This window comes from Alligator sinensis, unplaced genomic scaffold (genome assembly GCF_000455745.1).
Source record: "Alligator sinensis unplaced genomic scaffold, ASM45574v1 scaffold1329_1, whole genome shotgun sequence".
NCBI lineage: Eukaryota > Metazoa > Chordata > Crocodylia > Alligatoridae > Alligator > Alligator sinensis.
Genome location: NW_005842460.1, coordinates 922,974 through 942,198, shown reverse-complemented (window position 1 = coordinate 942,198; position 19,225 = coordinate 922,974). Strand labels below are relative to the sequence as shown.

The 19,225-nt window shown below is 44.0% G+C and overlaps 1 protein-coding gene across 1 annotated transcript in view; it reads right to left on the bottom strand.

The window, feature by feature from the left end:
- SCN8A (sodium voltage-gated channel alpha subunit 8) overlaps positions 1–19,225 on the bottom strand; it is a 105,163-nt gene that overhangs the window by 53,470 nt on the left and 32,468 nt on the right. The window contains 2 exon segments of the mRNA XM_006030733.2: positions 2–33; positions 12,747–13,076. Of these exon segments, the coding sequence (XP_006030795.1) occupies positions 2–33; positions 12,747–13,022 (308 nt within the window). The 5' untranslated portion in view covers positions 13,023–13,076.

Sequence of the window (19,225 nt, the reverse complement as noted above, 5' to 3'; positions counted from 1 at the left end):
GAGTGTTTTCCCTCTGTTTAGTACTACAAAGGTCTGCAGAGAAAGGAAGAAAGAAAGAAAAAGTTAATGCATGAAAATCAAAGTGTTAAACACATAAGAAAAAGACAACTTTCAATGTAAGAATTATTCTTTGTGAGGTTTTTAAGATCTTACCCTTTTAAGTAGTTTTCAGTTATGATGCAATGTACATACCGTGACTTCATTAGCGGTGATGTTATTACCTGTCTTATGGCAGTTTCTAAAGCCCAAACCAAAATCAAAAGCCCGCTGCACCAGACAGTATGTATAGGTAGGGGCCATCCAATCTCTGCCCCCAAGGGCTCACAATCTAACCACATATGAGAAACACAAAGGGTGGGAGAAAGGAAGTACTTCTACCCTCATCTTACAAATGGCAAACCAAGGCGCACACAGGTGAAGCGACTTGCTCAAAGTCATAGAGCAAGACAATTCAGCTCTTGGCTCTGCCGCTGAGACCTCAAGTCCTAGTCCAGCGCTTCAAGCATGAGACCATCCTCCTTGCCAGCGGTGGGAGCTTGTCTATGTTTCCCTCCCCTCCAACCTCTGGTAATGACATTGCCACCACGCATCACCTTGTGGCAGGACGGCAATTCACTGCCTGCTTGAAGCCCAACCCTGACAGAGCTGAACAATCCAGATGTGCAGTAAGGCATATTTGTGGTCCACTGTGCATCCTCAAGCCATAATTATGTATTTGCATTATTTTATCCTCTTCCCCAATTAGAGGTTCATTTGGATTATTTAGAAGTGCTACAGTTCCTCTCCTGGTGCTTGTATTAGCTGGGAAATAAAGTGGGTAAAAAGTGCAAAACCAATCTTATTCTACTTAAAGTTCACCCCTCAAACTAAGCTGCTCATTTCATCAGTCTATCAACAAGAGCCCTTTATCAGACCATTCTTGTCCCTCATCCCCACCAGTGTAAGCACATGCAGCTACACCTTTTTAGACCCTCCCTTACCCCTACTCCTACCACATTAGCAGGCAGGTGCCCCTGTTGATCTGGATCTAGATTTCTTTAAATGCTCAGTCTGAATAAATCAAGGAACAATAGAAACTCTGCACATACACTTTAATGAATATAATCCTCCTTGGAGAATTGTCAGCAAAATGAATAAGATACTATCGCATATTAGCATCACAGAAAAGCCAGTGTCTCCTCCTCTCTGTGTTGGGACTCTGCAGATGGTCTCGTGTGTGACCCACTGGGCTCTCCAAATGATTCAGTTTTGCTTCATCTGTGAGTTGCATTAAGTTCTAATGGCAGACAGCCAGCAACAGAAGGGCTGCACATATACCTGGACATGCTGAACAGCTCCCACCTGAAAGAGTTAAACCGTGCACACAAACCCAGCCTGGAATTTCATCAAATTAACAAGGAAGCAAAGTGAGGGTCCAAGGAATGTCGGGAGAGAAGCTGCTAGTTTGCTACAAATTGCCCAGATGAGGGGGGATGCTAGAAATCGTGACAGGGTGCAAGATTACAAATCATTTCAAAGCATGTAATTGAGTAAAGGGCAGTCCATGGGAATTCACCCAGCAGAGAATCATACACTCCACATGCTTGCTAAACTTCTTTGAAGACTTTATTGTCTTGGTAGATAAGCAGGGCTAGGGGAGGGGAAGAAAAATTAAAATGAGTGGATCATGTCTCAAGAAGTCATTTGAGGCCGTAGCATAAGTGATTGATTACAAGGTCAGACTCTAGGAAGTACAGTGCAGCACTGAAAAGAGCCAGAACAAATGAAAGAGGTGAGCAACCGAATGAAGGATTGACAGTAAAGGTCGCTGCAAATGGTTCCAAATCCAAAGGGATTAAAGAAAGTAAAAGAAAAAGCAGTCTACAGTGAAACAAGGTAATTGGTGTGCAAATTACCATGGCAGGATCAGCCTGAGAACCCAAATAATTCAGGATCTCTTCTGTCACATCAGCTGGTAATAGATGTTGCAGAAGAAGGTACAACACACCCCTTAATTTATCTTTACATGTAAAGTGCTCCTATGTATTTTCCCAGCGATCTAAATGTACTTGGGCTGAAGCCTCATCAGTGAACAACACACTGTTCTGTTTACTGTGCAAATAGTGAGCTGTACGCTAGAGTGCAAACACAATACCAACTAGAAGTTACAGCCTAGAAAGAAAGAAGTTCTGAATGAACCAAGGAAAAAGAGAAGGAAAAACCTGTTTCCAGATGGCTTATCCAACCAACCAGCATGCAGGGACTGGATAAAACAGGGCTGTAACACTTAAATGAAGCTCCATTTGTCAAAGGGATCTAAATTCCCTTACTGCATGACACCCACCAGGGTTCCTCCAGCTCAAAAGCAACTGTGAGCTGATTAACGTTGTCTACACGCAGTCCTAGCGACAAAAGAGTAGTTTGTTCGCTTACTTTGGGGAGGTCGAAACAAAACTTGATATTCTTCAGAAATTCACCCAGTATGCATGAACTATGATTTCTTCATGAGAAGCTCCACGAGGCCACTGGCTCCAGGATGCCTTGCAAAGCACCCGAGAGAGTACAGTCGCTGTGCCTTCTCAGATGTTCTTGGATCTTCATTTACAACACACTTTTTTTTTAACCCAAAAAACAATCAGTAAATGTTCTTCAACCCCAATAAGCACCAAAATAACAGTAAAGGAACCTAACAACTTAATCCCACATGTGCTACACATCCTTGCACACACAAGGAAAAAGATTTCCTATGGTCCATTAGACACAGCAGCAAAACCGCTGAACTGGAATGAAACTCACACCCCTGTAGTAGCCCAGCACAAGGCTTAGGCCTGCTACATTGCTACTCCAGCACTTAACTCAACCTCTAAAACAGTCCTTGGCCTCAGAGTCCAACACAAGGCAACCTACAAGAGACCACAGCCAAGAGCTCTGCTGCTTTTTCCAAAGAAAAGGTCTCTTAAGGAGTTTGCTATTGCACTCCCAGTAAGTGCAACAACACATTTCTCATTTAGTTAAATTAGACATCAAGTAGTAAATTAGTTGAAAGGCAAATCAAAATCGGATTGTGGTTTAGTGCCCAGGGGAAGAATATTAGTTAGCACAACAGCTAATGAATGTGCATCTCTCAGTAAAAGGCACATTAAAAGCACCTTGGATGGCTCTTACCAAATTGTGGCAGCAACCATTAATCAAACAGATTGCCCTGGCACACTGGAGTCCTCTGAAAAGCTGGACATTTTTTTCCATTTCTGAGTAGAAGAAGGAGCAGACTCAAGTTGAGAGATACGACCCCACCACAATTTGAGACTCTGCCCTCCCCCACTCTCTCATTGCTGCCAGCTCTACAAGAGATTTTAATACTATTCTATGTTCTTCTTTCACTGTCACTGTCAAGGGCCTCAGGACAGGTGAGCCAGCACTAGAAGTCACAGCCAGCAGAGAGGCAGTAGGGCATTTCCAACAATGTAGTGACTAAGTACCACTGGCAACGCGTAGGGGGTGTATGTGCACCCCTTGAGCTTGGCAGTGTACCCCCTGCAAAAAACACTGCCAATGCTGGCCGTGGCGCCTGTGGGCGGTCACCGCTCACCACCCGCCCTCCCCCACACTAGCTGCCAACACCCAATGTAGCCTGGGGGTGGTCGCCGACCGCTGGTCAGTGCTCACCACCCCCACCGCTGACACTGCCACAGCTACCTGCAGAAGCTCCCCACTTGCCGCCACCACACTCCCGCCACTGACATAACTGCCTGCAGGAGCCCACTGTGCCCCCCCAGCCTCCGGGGGCATGCAGCATTCATGCTAAACACCACCCCGTCATTCCTACCCATTGCCAAAAATGTCTGGTTTGTAAAAGACCTTCATCTTTGGCTGCAATCTACTGGGTTCCTCATTCTTCCATTCAGTCCCTTCCCTTTCACACAGCCTACTTACCCTCTTCTACAAGACCAAATGAGTTTCCATATACAGTTAAATACTGAGCCTCAACAGGATGAGGCCTCTAACATGGCATGCAGCCCCAAACACACTGGTATCTTTGTAAGCAATGAAAGGTGCTCAGGCACAACGGGAATAAGAACCTCACAAGCACCTGACGAAAGGAAGGAGAGCGGACAGATACTTTTTGTTTCTGGCTCTCAAAGTGCTTTAAAGAGGTGGGTAAGTCTCATTATCTCCCCTTTTACAGGTGGGAAAACCAGAGAGATGCAGCATGTGTTGTCCATACACAGTAAGACAGGGCCAGTTCCCCAGTGTTATTAATGTAGTGCCATAAATGCTTCATGGACTAAGACACAGTCCCAGAACTGAGCAGCTCAGATGTACATTATCAAGAGAAGAGGCCAGACTTGATGCTGGCTTGTTCCTTCTGCAGTCATTTGCTGCAATGCAAAGCAGATGCAGACTGGTAACTTATTCAGAGTAGCGGTGTATTGGTGGAAACGTCTACATGAGGTGCAGGATAGGGCCAAATCTAGCTCCAAGTTCTTGCCTGAACAGTACTCGCAGGTCACCTTGCCTCAACTGGAGGTTCAAAGACAGAAAGTCTACTTTTGGGGGACTGAAAACTGTGGAATCACCTTCAGAAAACTTCATGTGTTGTTTGCTTTCCCACCAGAGAGGCAGAGAAAAGCTTTCCCAGGAAGTAAGTATTGTCCTGTACACCGTGGAAACTCTCACTTGTAAGACATACGCACTCCTCAGTACTCAGGCTCTGACAGGGATTCAGACAAACCAGATTTTTAAGCTTCCTCTTACATTCCCCCACAAACTGACCCTTCTGTCAGACTCAAGGGCAGAAGAAAAGATTTCAGTCTTGTCTACAGCCAGGCCCTATAACTCAAAATATGCGTAGTCCCTTTAGCTCTAGAACAGCGGCGGGCAATTATTTCTGGCAGAGGGCTGCTTACCAAGTTTTGGCAAGCTGTCAAGGGCTGCATGGGTAGCTCCGCCCCTTGACAGGTGCCCTACCCCCTGGATGTCATCTTGTGACTGGAAGTCCCGCCCCCTAACCCCAGACCTTTGCCACCAGGAGTCCCTCCCCTTGCCCCTGGAAGTACTCCTTTCAGCAAGGGGTTTTGCCATCTCGGAACCAGAAAAATATCAAATTATATTCTAAAAAGTGAACATCTACAACATTCATTTATTTTATTTCAAAAAATATTTTTGTCCTGATTTACATGCTTTTGTGCAGTGCACATAGAGGTGACTGCACAATAGCTAAAATGAAGTCTTCCTCTTGTATATTGTGGGTGGAGTGGGTATAGGTTTTTGGGGGCTGTGGGTGTGTGGGTATGTAGAGTGAGGGAGCATGTGGGTGTGTGTGTGGATACGTGGGGTGCGGAGGGGAGGGTGGCTGGGGTGTGTGAGGGGGTGTGGGTGTCTGTATGGCATTGTGAGGGGGGTGTGGGTGCATGTGTATGGTGGTGTGTGTGTGTGTGACTCACCCCACAAAAACACGCACACACACTCTGCCCCTGCTTACATATACACACACACACAGATCGGTACAGCCCCATGCTCCCAGTCTGGCAATGCAGCCAGAAGACACGTGGTGCTGGAGCCGGGTGGGGGCAGGAAGCAGGAAAATAGCTGGAGGTGGGGAGGGGTGGGGTGGGGCTAGGCTCCTGCCTTCTGCTGCCGGCTTCCCCTGGGTCCTACTGCCCTTGGCTCCTATCGTGTTTGACAGGCAGCCAGGAGCAAATTAATTTTAATTTCCTAAAATTTTTTAGGGGTCCTGCAGGCTGAATAGAACGGCCTGGTGGGCCAGATTCAGCCCACGGGCATATTTTGCCCACCCCTGCTCTAGAAGAATACAGGCCTTTACTACTCAACTTAGGGAACTCTTTGGTTAGAAACAGTAGCCCATCTCTTCTTTCTTGCTAGGAGGCACTTATAAGTACATACACATAATAAGTTACATCACATGATAAGTTAAGTCTCACAACTGATCCTTTGGTAGTAAACTGTAATTCAGCAACAACTACCTTGTCTGGTATTTTACTGGCTAGCACAGTCAACATCCTAGAATAATATACAATTTGGATGAAAATGCATATTTTCATCAGTCATTTCTTCAGGGTTGCTCTAAATAAGAGAAGGTTGTATCTGTTAGGCAGAGGGTTCCAGTATCTCTTTTGTGAACCTTGCATTTACTATGTTTCGATTAAAAATGGAAAGTGGGGGGAACATTTTCTATTTTACAGCCCCCCACTTTCCATTTTTAATAAATAAAATCAATTTATTTTCACCAACACAAAATAGGACCATTTTCAAAAAAGCAAAACCTCAATTTTTGAGGTTTCTGATTTATTTAGGATTTTCCCTTACATAGCAGACACATACTTCAATATGTAATGAATGCGGTGGGTAACCCTTAGTATTTGTGAGGAAAGCAGGGTGGTTTGCTGGGGAAAGCGCAAGAATGGGCAACAGGTTCTAGGCCCAGTTTAGCCATTACTCTGCGATGAGACCCTAGGGAAACCATTTCTCTGTGTTCATTCTCCCCCTTTGTCCACCTAATCTATTTAGATTCGAAAGCATACTGGACCAGAGACTTTCTGCCTTATGTGTGTGTTTAGTGCCTATCAAAAAGGGGCTCCTAAGTGCAATAATAATACAAATAATTGAGAAACACACTTGACTGTTTACAAGTCTGTGACTGTGATTTTAAACAGCACTAAAGTAATTCTCTAGCTTTAGCGTTGTCTCTGGGAAAGTCTTAGGTACATTGTTACCTAGTCTAAGAAGCAGGGTGAAGCCAGAGAGAAAAGCCTAAGTATGCAGTAATTTCAAAACAAATTCCAATTTTTTTTACACTGCTGGCTTTTTAAAATTAATCAGTTTCAAAATGGCTGCTTGCACTTAAAATGCTTGCTGGTTCAGATCCAAGAACATCTTTAGGATCTCTGAATATCTGCTGAGGCAAAGCTCATAGCTCAGAGAGAAAGAGAGAGGACATAGCTGGAGGAAGGTATGTAAGCTCTCACAGGGAAGGAGTCAGAGCCGGGGGGACTTCAAACATTTCAGCTGTTATTTGCTGTTAAAAGACCCATCTATTTTAGTTCTTTTTCATTTAGATATTTTTGAGAATTTTTCTCTGATTTGAAAAAGAAATGGCATCACCAGAACAATTCTTAAGGAACTGGTAGCAGGGTCTCTGTGTTGTTGTAGGTACAATGGTCCAAGGAACACAAGAGAAGCAAGGTTTGCTTGGGAATACCTTTCACTGGACCACCCATATAGTTGGGAGAGATATTTGGTAAATTTTCCAGACACAAAAAGTGATGATTTTCATTTACATAATGGAGTTAGACAAAAGGTACCATTCTATCTGGTATTTAGCTTAGGCTGTTTCAACTTCTTTCCCAGGCCTGAGGAAGGGCACCTTGTGCCTGGAAACTTATCTAACCTCTTCCTTAACTACATAACTGTTCCAATAAATTATATTCCCAAACACACCTTGCTTAAGGAACAGGGTCATTAGAAAACATTAAACATTTTAGGACATCAGCTTGAAAGCAATTTGCAAAACAGCCTACAAAAGATACTATGCTACAATAGATCAGATTCATCAAGCAGCAGTAAATTAACATCGCTTTATGCCCTTTTAAACTAAGCACTCCTGTGATGGGCAAAAAGCAAGGAAACAGCAGATGGGGTGCCACCGGATCCTTTGAAGGGTGCCAGGAGATGCGGGGAAATAAGCAGCTAAGTGCGGGTCAGGCTTGTCTCTGCCTCCCAATCAGTCAGCCCCTCAGCAAAGAGGCAAGTGCTGAATATATCAATTAGTTTTTGAAAATGGGTGCCACTCAATTCACCAAAGATATGGAGATATGCCTCAAGTCCAGTGAGGGGTGCCTTGAGTCCAAAAAAGGCTAAGAACCACTGTTCTGGTGGCTCCTGTGATAGTAACAGCATGAGTGTGAATACAAATGACACCATTAATTTTGTCAGGTCATGAGCAACTTTAAAAACATCAAACACACACACACAAAACGGCATCTATGACTTAGACTCCTCTCAACCCTATTCCCAAAGGGGATAGCGCAAGAGGTGATAGCCAGGATTAACAGGGTATCAGCAATCCTTCCTCTGCTGCTATGCTGCAAGGAGGAAGAACAGTGGGATCTCACTTACACAGTTCAAGGGGGCTGGATACAGAGACCCAGGTGAAACTACATGAGAACACCAGCCCTGAAGAGGGATGCTTTCCTTACAAATCCACTGCCCCAAGCCCAGACTTTGCACTTCATACACCCTCTCATCTGATTGTTTCACATAATCCTCTGGCAAGACACAGCAGCAACACCTCTCAAGTCCATCCTGCCATCACCAGCATGTAGAGAGACTGCCTAGGAATGCAAAAAAGTCAGAGGAAAAGACTCCTTGAAGCAGAGACTGAAGCCGGATATGCCTCTCCCAACTGTTCTTGTACGCCCCCCCCAACCACTCTTCAGCATCTCCCAGTTCCACAGCCTCAAGGTGACATTCCAGCAGGAAGGCTTCATTCCAACACTGCATGTGACAATGTGGATGCAAGTCACTCTAGTGGCATGCACCTACTAGAAAAATTCTCAGCTGCACATCCACAAGTCAAGACTCACGTTGGCCAATCCAGTGTTGCCTTTTGACACCCAGATATTTATGCACTGGTTTTCATAGGTACTTGGCCACCACAAGTCCTAGTGAAATCAATCTAAGTCAGTCAATCATAGATGGTCCCCCATCATCACAACACCTGTGGGCCTCCCATGTATTTTGAATCAGCAAGGCAATAGTGACTACTCTTCCAGCCAATGGCCTCCCAGGCTCCATGGCCTCTTGGGAAGTCAAGCCAACATCACTAGTCTAAAAAGCTACCCAAGGAACACGCAAAGTGGAGGTGGTAGTCAACAAACACCTGTTGTCTGATGAGAATTCACTGGCCAAACTCAATGGGCAAAGATTGCATGGAAATAGCCATGTACATAGATGTGTACTGGCTAGCCAGCTTTTCAAATGACAGCCAAGTGCACCTCTCACCTGTCTCTGAGTTTTGAATGGGAGAGGTGGAAGAAAATGCCTAGAGACTCAGTACCTAATTCCACATTAACATCCCATGGGGAGAAAAAGGAATTTCCAGCATCCAAGCTCATTTCCATTATGCTACTACCCCTAGCAGTATACTCAAGCTGGGCACAGCTTACAGATTGCTGAGGTTTTGCAAACTAAGATCCCAGGTCAGCAAGATGGAGCATGCACCTAACACTAAGACCCACTGACCTGGATGGAGATGATAACAAGAGACAACAACAAAGATCTCCAGACTCTTCACAAACAGCAATCAATTCTCACCCGTTCACTCTAGGTAGGAAATAGCTGAGATGACCAAGGGACTGAAAACCCTATTCGCAAATACTGATCCACCATTTAGTATAATTATAGTCTTGTCCTTGTCAATTGTTTATTCTTCACGGTTTTCAAATGATTTATATTAATTCTTTGGAATATTTACGAAGATGATATTACCTGCCTGTACCTCAGACAAATGTAGACAGGGCCACTCCCCTGCTTAAGCAATTTAGAAGAGAAATGTAACACAACTATTAGAGATTCATACAGATTCCCAGGAACTGTAGTTTGTTCAGCTGTATTATTTAAACAACAAAGAATTGGGGGAGAATTCATGCTGGTATTTAAAAGAATAAGAAAAAGGGGCTAAATTAGCTCAATGAATCATTAGTTATAAAAAAATCATTTGCTTGGTTCTAGTAAGAATCATTATCCCCATTTTATAAATAGGAAAACTGGGGCATAAAAAAGCAACTACACCAAGACAATATTATTTACAAGGCTAGGGACACAAACCAGGAGTTCTGACTCCAATACCTCGCTCTAGCACCTAGGTGACACTGCTTCTTCTCTAAATATTAGTCAATGAGAAATTAAGATTCTCTGTTTAATCCTGGATTTATTTTCCTGAAACATCCAAGAGTGCAACTGCCTACAGTTGTTCCTAAGAAAAGTAAGAGCAGCCATCTACCCAAGTACCTATGCATGCTGTATAGTTAGTATGAAAAGAAAAGATCCAGGGTCCAAAACTTTTTGGCAGATGTTAAGAGGAAAAACAATATGGGCAAGTTTCCCATAATTTAGACAGATTTATGATTTCTGATAGAGAGGGCTTTTTTACTGGACTGAAAAAACACCTTGTGGAAAGCTCTAAAGTCATTGGCTATTTGAAGAATTAGTACAAATCTAACATCATACAAGATGAAGAGGATGGAAACAACAAAACTGAATGACATGCCAATATTTGTGGGAAGAGAGGTATGAAGTCAGCTGGGCTGGGTCAGTTTGTCACCAACCTTCTCTAGAACTTCTCCAACTGTTCCAGTTGCAAGGAGAATGTATATTCTCGGCACAGTGTGCATGCTGAGCTAGCAGAAATCCTGCACATGGCTCTGGACAGAAATGCCAGCTCCCTTCTAAGGATGTGACAAGATGCCTCCAGATTTAATCCCACACAAAATGTAAATTTAAAAACTTTCTGTTCAGATAAAAAATATCAACATTTGCAGTTTCAGAAGATCCCAGAACAGCTTTTTTTTTGGTGAAAAACGCCTAAGCTTCCTTCCTCTAGAGGAGGCTTAAGACAGTCTATAAGTGTCCCAATGGTCAAAAAGAGTAGAAGTCCATATCACACTTTCACTGCCTGCTCGATCACCTCAAGGTCCTACCTTCCCACTTCCTTCTAACTTAAAGTCATCATATGAGTCAGTTCTCCCTTGCCCTGCAGCTTGTGCACTCCTTCACACCAGTGCAAAGTGACTATAAAATCTGGCAGCTTTCTAGTATGTGTTGTGTGTGTAAACGACTGCACAAAGACTAGGGATGAACCCTTAAAATGCACACTTCCACATCTCCAAAGTTTCCATATGAAAAACATTCAACAGTAGCTTCTTCCCTCCACCATTCCATAAGAGAATTGGACTTGCATTAAATGCAAGGATTCACTTTGCACAATAGGATGAGGTTACCGTATGCCGTGTTCAGAAAATAAAAATTCTGATTAAAAAAAAAAACAGAAATATTTCTCAGAGATCATGCAGGTATCCCATTCCCCTGCAGGAGCAAAGTCCCATTGTAACTTTAATAAGGGTGATAGCTGCATTAGCAAATGTGGTGCTTTGTTCTTAGCATTACTGTAGCTACACTTGTGCAAGCATGAGTGCTAACAGGCCTTAAATGTTTCCAGTACCTGAAGCCCTGCTCTGCTTGTACATTGTCTCATGCACAGGTTATTTATCTATCACTTTCTTGGGAGACTATTCTACTTTTTAACAGATCTCAGGAAATGTTCCTTGTTATATTACCCTTCTCTTTCCCATTCTCACTTGCATCCCTATAGCTTCTCTCCTCCTTGGGATTATAAGTCTGTTCTATCTTTTCCCAATCAGAGACTGACCTATCCCATACAAATAATAAATCTACCCCAGGGAGAGGGTCTCTCTCAATGGTACTTCTGAGGGGTTTTGAGTCAACACAGTTTCTGTGTTAGTGGGAACATCCTTCATCTGGGTGCAAGCTGTGCCCAGTAACAATCTGGTTTATTCCACAGTATGCAAGATACCAGCTTCATGCCACTTGTTCATTGTCAGAGACACCCATGAGGCAAACCACTCATCAAGCACTGTATTAATAGATTTGAAAGGCCAGAAAGGAGCATTATGATCATTTTGTTCAACATTCTGCAAAATACAGACCATAACATCATCCAGGTTCATGCATCAAATGTGTATCTCGTGTGCCAAACATTGGTCCCAACCCCATGATTCATGGGCAACACGTTGCCTGAGCGACTTGCCCAACATCACTTGTGACCACAGGAAGATAAAACAAGTAAAAAACAAAGCAACAAGCGGAGCCAGGTATAGCGTTACCTACAGCACGTTACTTGCTTGGCATATCGCACAGAGGCCAGTGGAAGATCGGGACTGCTGAGCTAAAGCATATCATTCAAAAAGATGTTCAATCTTGATTTGTCTGACTGATGGAAAATCCACCATAACTAGGGACTTACCAAATTCACGGTGGAAGTGCGGTGCGCTGTGGCTCCTTTAATCTTGCAGGTTCCCCCATGCCTCTGCCCCACTAATTGGTGGAGGGGTCCTGCTTGCAGCTTGTTCCTGATCAGCGGGGAGGCAAAAAGTGCCGAGGAGGCAAAAAGTGCCAATCAGCAGGCTGAAGGGGGGAGGCGACAGGGGGCGAGGTGTGTTTGGGGGACCATGCAAGATTAAAGGAGCTTCCACACACTATACTTCTGCCATGAATTTGGTAGGTCCCTAACCATAATCATAGGTATTTTTTTCCAATGGTTAGTTACCCACACTCTTAAAAAACTGCACTTAAGTTCTAGACCAAGTTTATCTAAATTAAATTTCCAACCCTTGGATCTTGTTCCATCTTTGTCTGCTAGATTAAAGAGCATCTATCAGAAACCTTCTTCCCACCGGTACTCTAGGACTGGCCAAGTTAAGTGCTTAGTTTTCTCATTATTACGACGGATACCTGTTCTGAAGATGCACAAAACACAAGAACAGCATTTGTTAAACTTACAGACAAAATAATAACGTTTCAGAAAAAAACCTCACAACCCAACACACAGATTCCATTCTTTGTCCCCATCTTAAATATATTGTTAAGAAATACGAGGTTGCTCCTGTCACCTGAACTGGTAATTTTCTAAGAAAGAGGTAGTTTTAGCAACTTCTCTGCTGTGGACTCACTTTCTGGGTCATATAATAAGGGTCAAAGTCCTCCAGTGGTACAGCAACCAGGCCTTTTGGGATATCTCCATAGATGAAAGGCAAACTCTTCCCTGCCTCGAGGTCACTGTTTGGTTTTGGTTTGCTGTCTTCGTCGTCATCCCGGTGGCTGCTGTCCTGCTTTGGACGCTTCCTCTTCTTCTCTTCTGCAACGCGTTTCTCAATGTTAGCCAGAGACTCTGGGGTGAAACATTTAAAACTATCAGGGCCGGGTGGTGCAATAAGCCGTGCTGCCATCTTTTCATCCTGCAGCAGCTTCTTTAGTTATGTTGCGCCCAGGACAGGTCAGCTCTGCATGGAATAAAAAAGTACAGACAAGACAAATAGTCAGTCACTGCCCAAGAGACAGACAAGCACATCTACTGGACAACCAAAAGACCCATGACAGCCTTCAACCTACAAGCCATTACTCAGTGCCACGCAGGAGCAAACTGAATTAGGGACAAGGATTAGCATCTACATTCAAATAGGGACTCAGTCTCTGTCCTTTGCATGCCAGATCCCTCACTTCCATGTACAACTGGATGGAAACAAGCTTTCCTGTCCTGAAAAAACTTGGATATAAAAAATTCCTCTTGTGTTGAGATGAAACAAATAATTTTTGAAGGTTTTTTGCAAGAATAAGAAAAAAGAAAATAAGGCCCTCACTTGGATGTGGGAGACCCAACTTCAAACCAATAAATATCTAGTTACTTATACAAAGTGCAATAGCTGCAAATAGGGAGCTCACTCCAGAACAACCAATACCCTCATGTGTGGACATCCCTCTGGGCTATGAGATGGGGGTAGCGCAGGGACTGGAACCTGGAGAGCCCACATTCCAGGACAACACTAGTGGCCGTTGCTTTCTCTCTCATCCGGGAACTGAAAAACCCCTCAACAAGAGTTACATCAGCACTAGTTACATTCCCACAAAATGTTGATTTTGACACACCATTGTTTTCTGACCAATTGTTTTGCTGCAGACTTCCTTACTGGCTCAACTCCCAGTGCAGAGACAGGATGTGGTGGGGAGCAGATGTGCCTAAGAAGGGTTGGCTGTGAACACATTCCTCACCATCCCAACCATATACTGATCAAAGCATACCTTTGTCTAGGCTCATCCATGACAACAAGCAGGAATAACTTGGGGGCAGTTTTTCCAAAGCTCAAACAACACCAGGAACTAAACATGCTGAGCTTTTTGAAAAACCTGGCCTGTTTGGCCCAATCTATATCACCAAAGTTACTGACAAGTTCCCGTAGCAACACCAGTGGGTAAGGGGCTAAGTTCCTAGGGAGCCTGAAAGACTTGATGCAGTATCAAGTTCTTTTACATGCCTCAACATGCACATCTTTTTCAACTCTGAAATCATTTGCCCAACATATCACCCTTCCATTATGTAAGAACAAGTCTTATGAACTGCTTTATTAGACACACCTATTAACTAATGAGGTTTCTGGACAATGGTAAACATAGGACTCCAAAATTAGGATTTTAATATTATTAAAAGTTTTACAAAAAAGGTAAGAGCAACTTAAAAAAAATAATAATACATGCAGCATTGGGTTTAGACATAAGCATCCTCCCTACACCATTTGCAGCACAAATGAATATTGCCTTTTCTTCCTCCAGTGTACAAGAAGCAGAGAAGGGAAGCAGATTCAGTGCAACAGAACACATAATTAAAGCCCCCAAAATCTCCCAGTCTGTGAGAAGTAGCAGAGGTCTTTCACATCCAAGCTAAGCCACATTTAAACCAAGAGTGCTCTGTTCACAGCAACTCACAAAATCAGGGCCTAATAAAACTCTCCGCGGCATATGTGAACAAAATGTGATTTTTTTTAAAATCACATCAATGGTAGCAAAAGCAGTGCATTTTCAGAAAGATGGTTTAAATTAGTTGTGAAGTATATTAAAAAATATGTAAAACGGCATTGGTGAAGTCTGCCAGGTAGATTTGCACTGAAGTACTAGGTTGTAGTCAGTATGTTTCATACTGTCCTCTCAAAGAGAAAGACTATCATGTACTAACTGTACTTGTAGCAAAAAACCCCAAAGCAGCTAAAAAATAGCTTGTCTACATCCAGCACTCTGGCAAAACCCCTGCAGTTTTGCACCATTTGCCAAGGTTTTGCTTGAGAAAGAGCAGTAAGGATGTACTGCAATTCTGAAGTGAGGGGAGGATATCCCTGCTTCAAGCTTTTCACACTATAGAAAGAGACAAGCAGAATTCTAGAAACCTTGCACTGATGCAACAGCACTGCAGTATTGCAGGCTGGAATACAACAGAGCACAGACACTGCTTGGCACTTCAGGGAGAAACTCAAAACACTGAAGGAGTGAGTTTTAAAGGAAAAGACAAAATCATGACAGTATGTTGGACACATTTACATGGGAAAGCTGTGCATGCCGAGGTCCCTTGTGTAAAGAAAGTGGATCGGATAGGCAAAGACCTAAACTGAGTTATCCTAACATGCAGAGCTTTACACTAAATATTCAATATTGGGGATCTCTGGATGAAGAATGACTTTCATCTTCCTTGAAACCAATGATCAGTATAGGGCCAAATCATTATGATTCAGCTATTCCAGCACAAAGTCAGTCATCGGTAGCTTGCACACTCCTCAGCTTGGAGGATGTCTCTTTTTAACTTCACCTTGGCAAAAAGCCATCAAGTCCTATGAGGTCATCAAAATGGAGGAACATCCTTATTCGTAAAGAGCTAAATGGGGCATATTTTTTGCGCAGCCTTTAGAAAGGGCTGAATTATGGGGGCTCACAACGCCCCTTTCAGGAGTTTGTGACCACGAAGGAGGATATATCATGGTGGAGTGGGAGAGACGAGTAATCATATACAGCCTTTCCAGGTTACAGCATAATTCTGACTACTAAACCATGGCTCCAGGAACCTCCCTGCCAGGAACACTGCCACACAGTCCTTTATGCTCCCCCAGCAAGTATCCAGGTAAGAAAGAGGGAATCCTTGCCCCCTTTATACCCTCCTCTCCTCAGGCAAGCAACATACAACATTGTTCCAATATTCAACAAAATGTCCTACTATAGATGCCTGAAACACGGAAGATATCGTATTTTAGCCGTTTTGGGAAAAATAAACTTCATTGCTAAACAAGAAAGAAAGATTCCTGCACCTCCCTGCCTGCTTCTGACATCTGACACCTCCAGGGAAGAGGACAGCCTTACCTGCACATCAAAAAGCAACTCGCACAAGGACTTTCTCAGACCCAGGGGAATGTATGTCCAGCCTCAACTTCCCCTGTGCAAAATGAAGTTGATTTTCCACTGAAGAGGACTTTTACCATCTTTGATTTCCCCTCAGCCTGAAGAAGTGTGTGTGTGCCCGGAAGCTTGCAAAGAAAGTATGTTTTTTGCTATTTTTTAGTTAGTCCAATAAAAAGGTATCACCTCTGAACCAAGAGTTTTAGAGTTTTGTATTTCTATTTGTACTACTCTCATTGCACTAGTGTCATTTGATAAAAAAAACAAACCAAATGAGAATGCATAATATAACCATTAATGAGTATTTGACACTTCCATAACAAAGTGATTCTGCCTTTTTGTTACAATGGGAGGTCATAGCATTTACCCAGGAAACTGGAATGTCCGATCATCTGGCAGGTCCTGATTTTAACTCGAAATAAATCTGTATCTATTTGGCTGAAATCATTGTCACCTAAACTGGTATTTTTCTGAAGGCTCAAACTGCTGCTGAACTGCTGTGAGTACATGAGAATTTCTACTTTTTTTACAGTTGGTTTCTAGACTTCCGGTTTATGGAAAAAGCTTGAAAATGTGAACTATCAAGACTCAAAAAACAGAATACATATAAAAAATAACCCCATTTTAAAAAGAAATCAAGATTTTAAAGCCAAATCTCAATTCTTACGTCCTCGAGGCTATAAGTATCAAGTACACTGGAGAGCGAGAGTCCAAATATGAGACTTCACATGTTCCTAGAAACCTCTGTTGTAATCCTGAACCTACCTGCTTTCCCTTACACTCAGTAATGGTTATTTTTGTCTCTAATGGCCAACATAACAGGAACAAAAAGTAAAGCATCTACCCGAGTGAAATGATCACCACTAATCTTATGAGCAATGAGTACAGACTTCTGATATGATGATTTGTGTGTGAGCGCACATGCAGGCGCCTGCCAATGACCCCCTACAGGTTGCAACCAGAATTACAAAACTGTGTGTCCTATGCTGCACACTGCCAAGAGTTAGCAAACAGTTCTCTTTCACATTTGCATGATAGAGACCTAACCTTATTATCAAATGGAAAGCTATGCAGTTTAGCAACAAACACAGGGCTAATGTGGTTCCCATTTTCAAAAAAGAGAGGAAGGAGGACCCAGGAAACTACAGGCCCGTGAGTCTTACCTCGATCCTGGGTAAGCTTTTTGAGAGAATTATCCTGGCACATGTTTAGGGGCAACCAACACGGGTTCATTAGAGGCAGGTCCTGTCAGACTAGCCTGGTGGCCTTCTATGACCAGGTCACAAAATCCTTAGACATAGGTGTTGTGGTGGACGTAGTCTTTCTGGACTTTAGGAAGACCTTTGACACTGTCTCTCACCCCATTCTCATTAAAAAACTAGGAGACTGTGGCGTCAATACCTACACAGCCAGATGGGTCACTAATTGCCTGGAGGGCTGCACCAAGAGAGTGGTGGTGGATGGGTTTTATTTGACCTGGAGGGATGTGAGCAGTGGGGTCCCCCAGGGCACGGTCCCCGGCCCTGCACTGTTCAACATCTTCATCAGCAACTTGGACAGGGGTGTAAAAAGCACCCTGTTCAAATTCGCAGACGACACTAACATGTGGGGGGATGTGGGCACGCTAGAAGGGAGGAATAGGCTGCAATAGGACCTAGACAGGTTACAAGGGTGGATGAGAACAGGATGGGTTTCAGCACTGGTAAGTGCAGGGTGTTGCACCTGGGGAAGAAGAACCAGCAGCAGACCTACAGGCTGGGGAACTCCCTTCTCATCAGTGCAGAGGCAGAAAAGGATCTTGGAGTCATTATTGATGCCAAAATGAACATGGGCCGACAGCATGGGGACGCGGTCAGGAAGCCCAACCGTACCTTGTCCTGCATCCACAGATGCATCTCAGTCAGGGCCAAGGAGGTGATCCTCCCCCTCTGTGCGACACTGGTCAGGCCGCAGTTGGAGTACTGCATCCAGTTCTGGGCGCCGCACTTCAGGAGGGATGTGGACAACATGGAGAGGGTCCAGAGGAGGGCCGCCCTCATGATCAGGGGGCAGCCGGGCAGGCCCTATGAGGAGAGGCTACGGGACCTGAACCTGTTCAGCCTCCACAAGAGAAGGCTGAGCAGGGATCTAGTGGCCGGTTACGAACTGGTCAGGGGGGATCAGCAGGCATTGGGGGAGTCCCTGTTCCCCCGAGCACTACCAGGAGTGACTAGAAATAACGGCCACAAGCTGGCAGAAGGTAGATTCAGGCTAGATATCAGAAGGCGCTACTTCACAGTCAGGGTGGCTAGGATCTGGAACCAACTTCCAAGGGAAGTATTGCTGGCTCCTACCCTGGGGGTCTTTAAGAGGAGGCTGGATGAACACCTCACTGGGGTCGTTTGACCCCAGTGCTCTTTCCTGCCATGGCAGGGGGTCGGACTTGATGGTCTGCTCAGGTCCCTTCCAACCCTAGCAACTATGAAATTATGAGCCTATGAAATAAATTTGTGGCCACGGGTTTATTTACAATGTCTGGCTATGGAGGCAGCCATCTTCAAAACACCATCACCAATTTTCATATCAAGCATTTTGCTCCTGCTGTGAATTGTGCAAAACAGAACTGGAGTTAATCCCTGCAAAGCTATTTCTGTTACACGCCAGTATGAGCTCAAAACAAAGTTAACGCGTGCAAATAAATTCTCCAATTTCCTTCCCCCTGCTCAAACGGAACAAGGAGGGGTCTAATCAGAACAAGCCCAGACAACCTCAAACCTAGAAATCAAAGAGTTATCAGAAATCAAATGGGATGGAATTAAGGACCAAGTGGCTCATGCTAAGAACTTCTGAACTAGGCACATGTGCAAAGTTTGGTTCAGATTCAGGAAGAGATACAAAACTTCAGACTCGGTAGCTGTTATTTGAATTTTAGAAGTGGCCAGAGCCTGTGCAATTGTGCTAGGCACAGTACATCCCACAGTGAGACAGGACTTTGTCATGTTTTTAGACAAGAGACAACATTCTGATTCAGACCACTGATCCATTACACAGGAAAGTCGAACTTTGAATGTATTTACGCTGCATTTTCTCACAGCCCCTCCCCCACAGTTTGACAGGGCATTCTCCCCATTGTACAGATATGAAATTAAGGCACAGAGACTGAGTGACTTTATACAAGAACACATAAGGATTCTGCAGCACAGCAGGGAATCCAAGTCCCAGGTTACACCTCTAACAACAG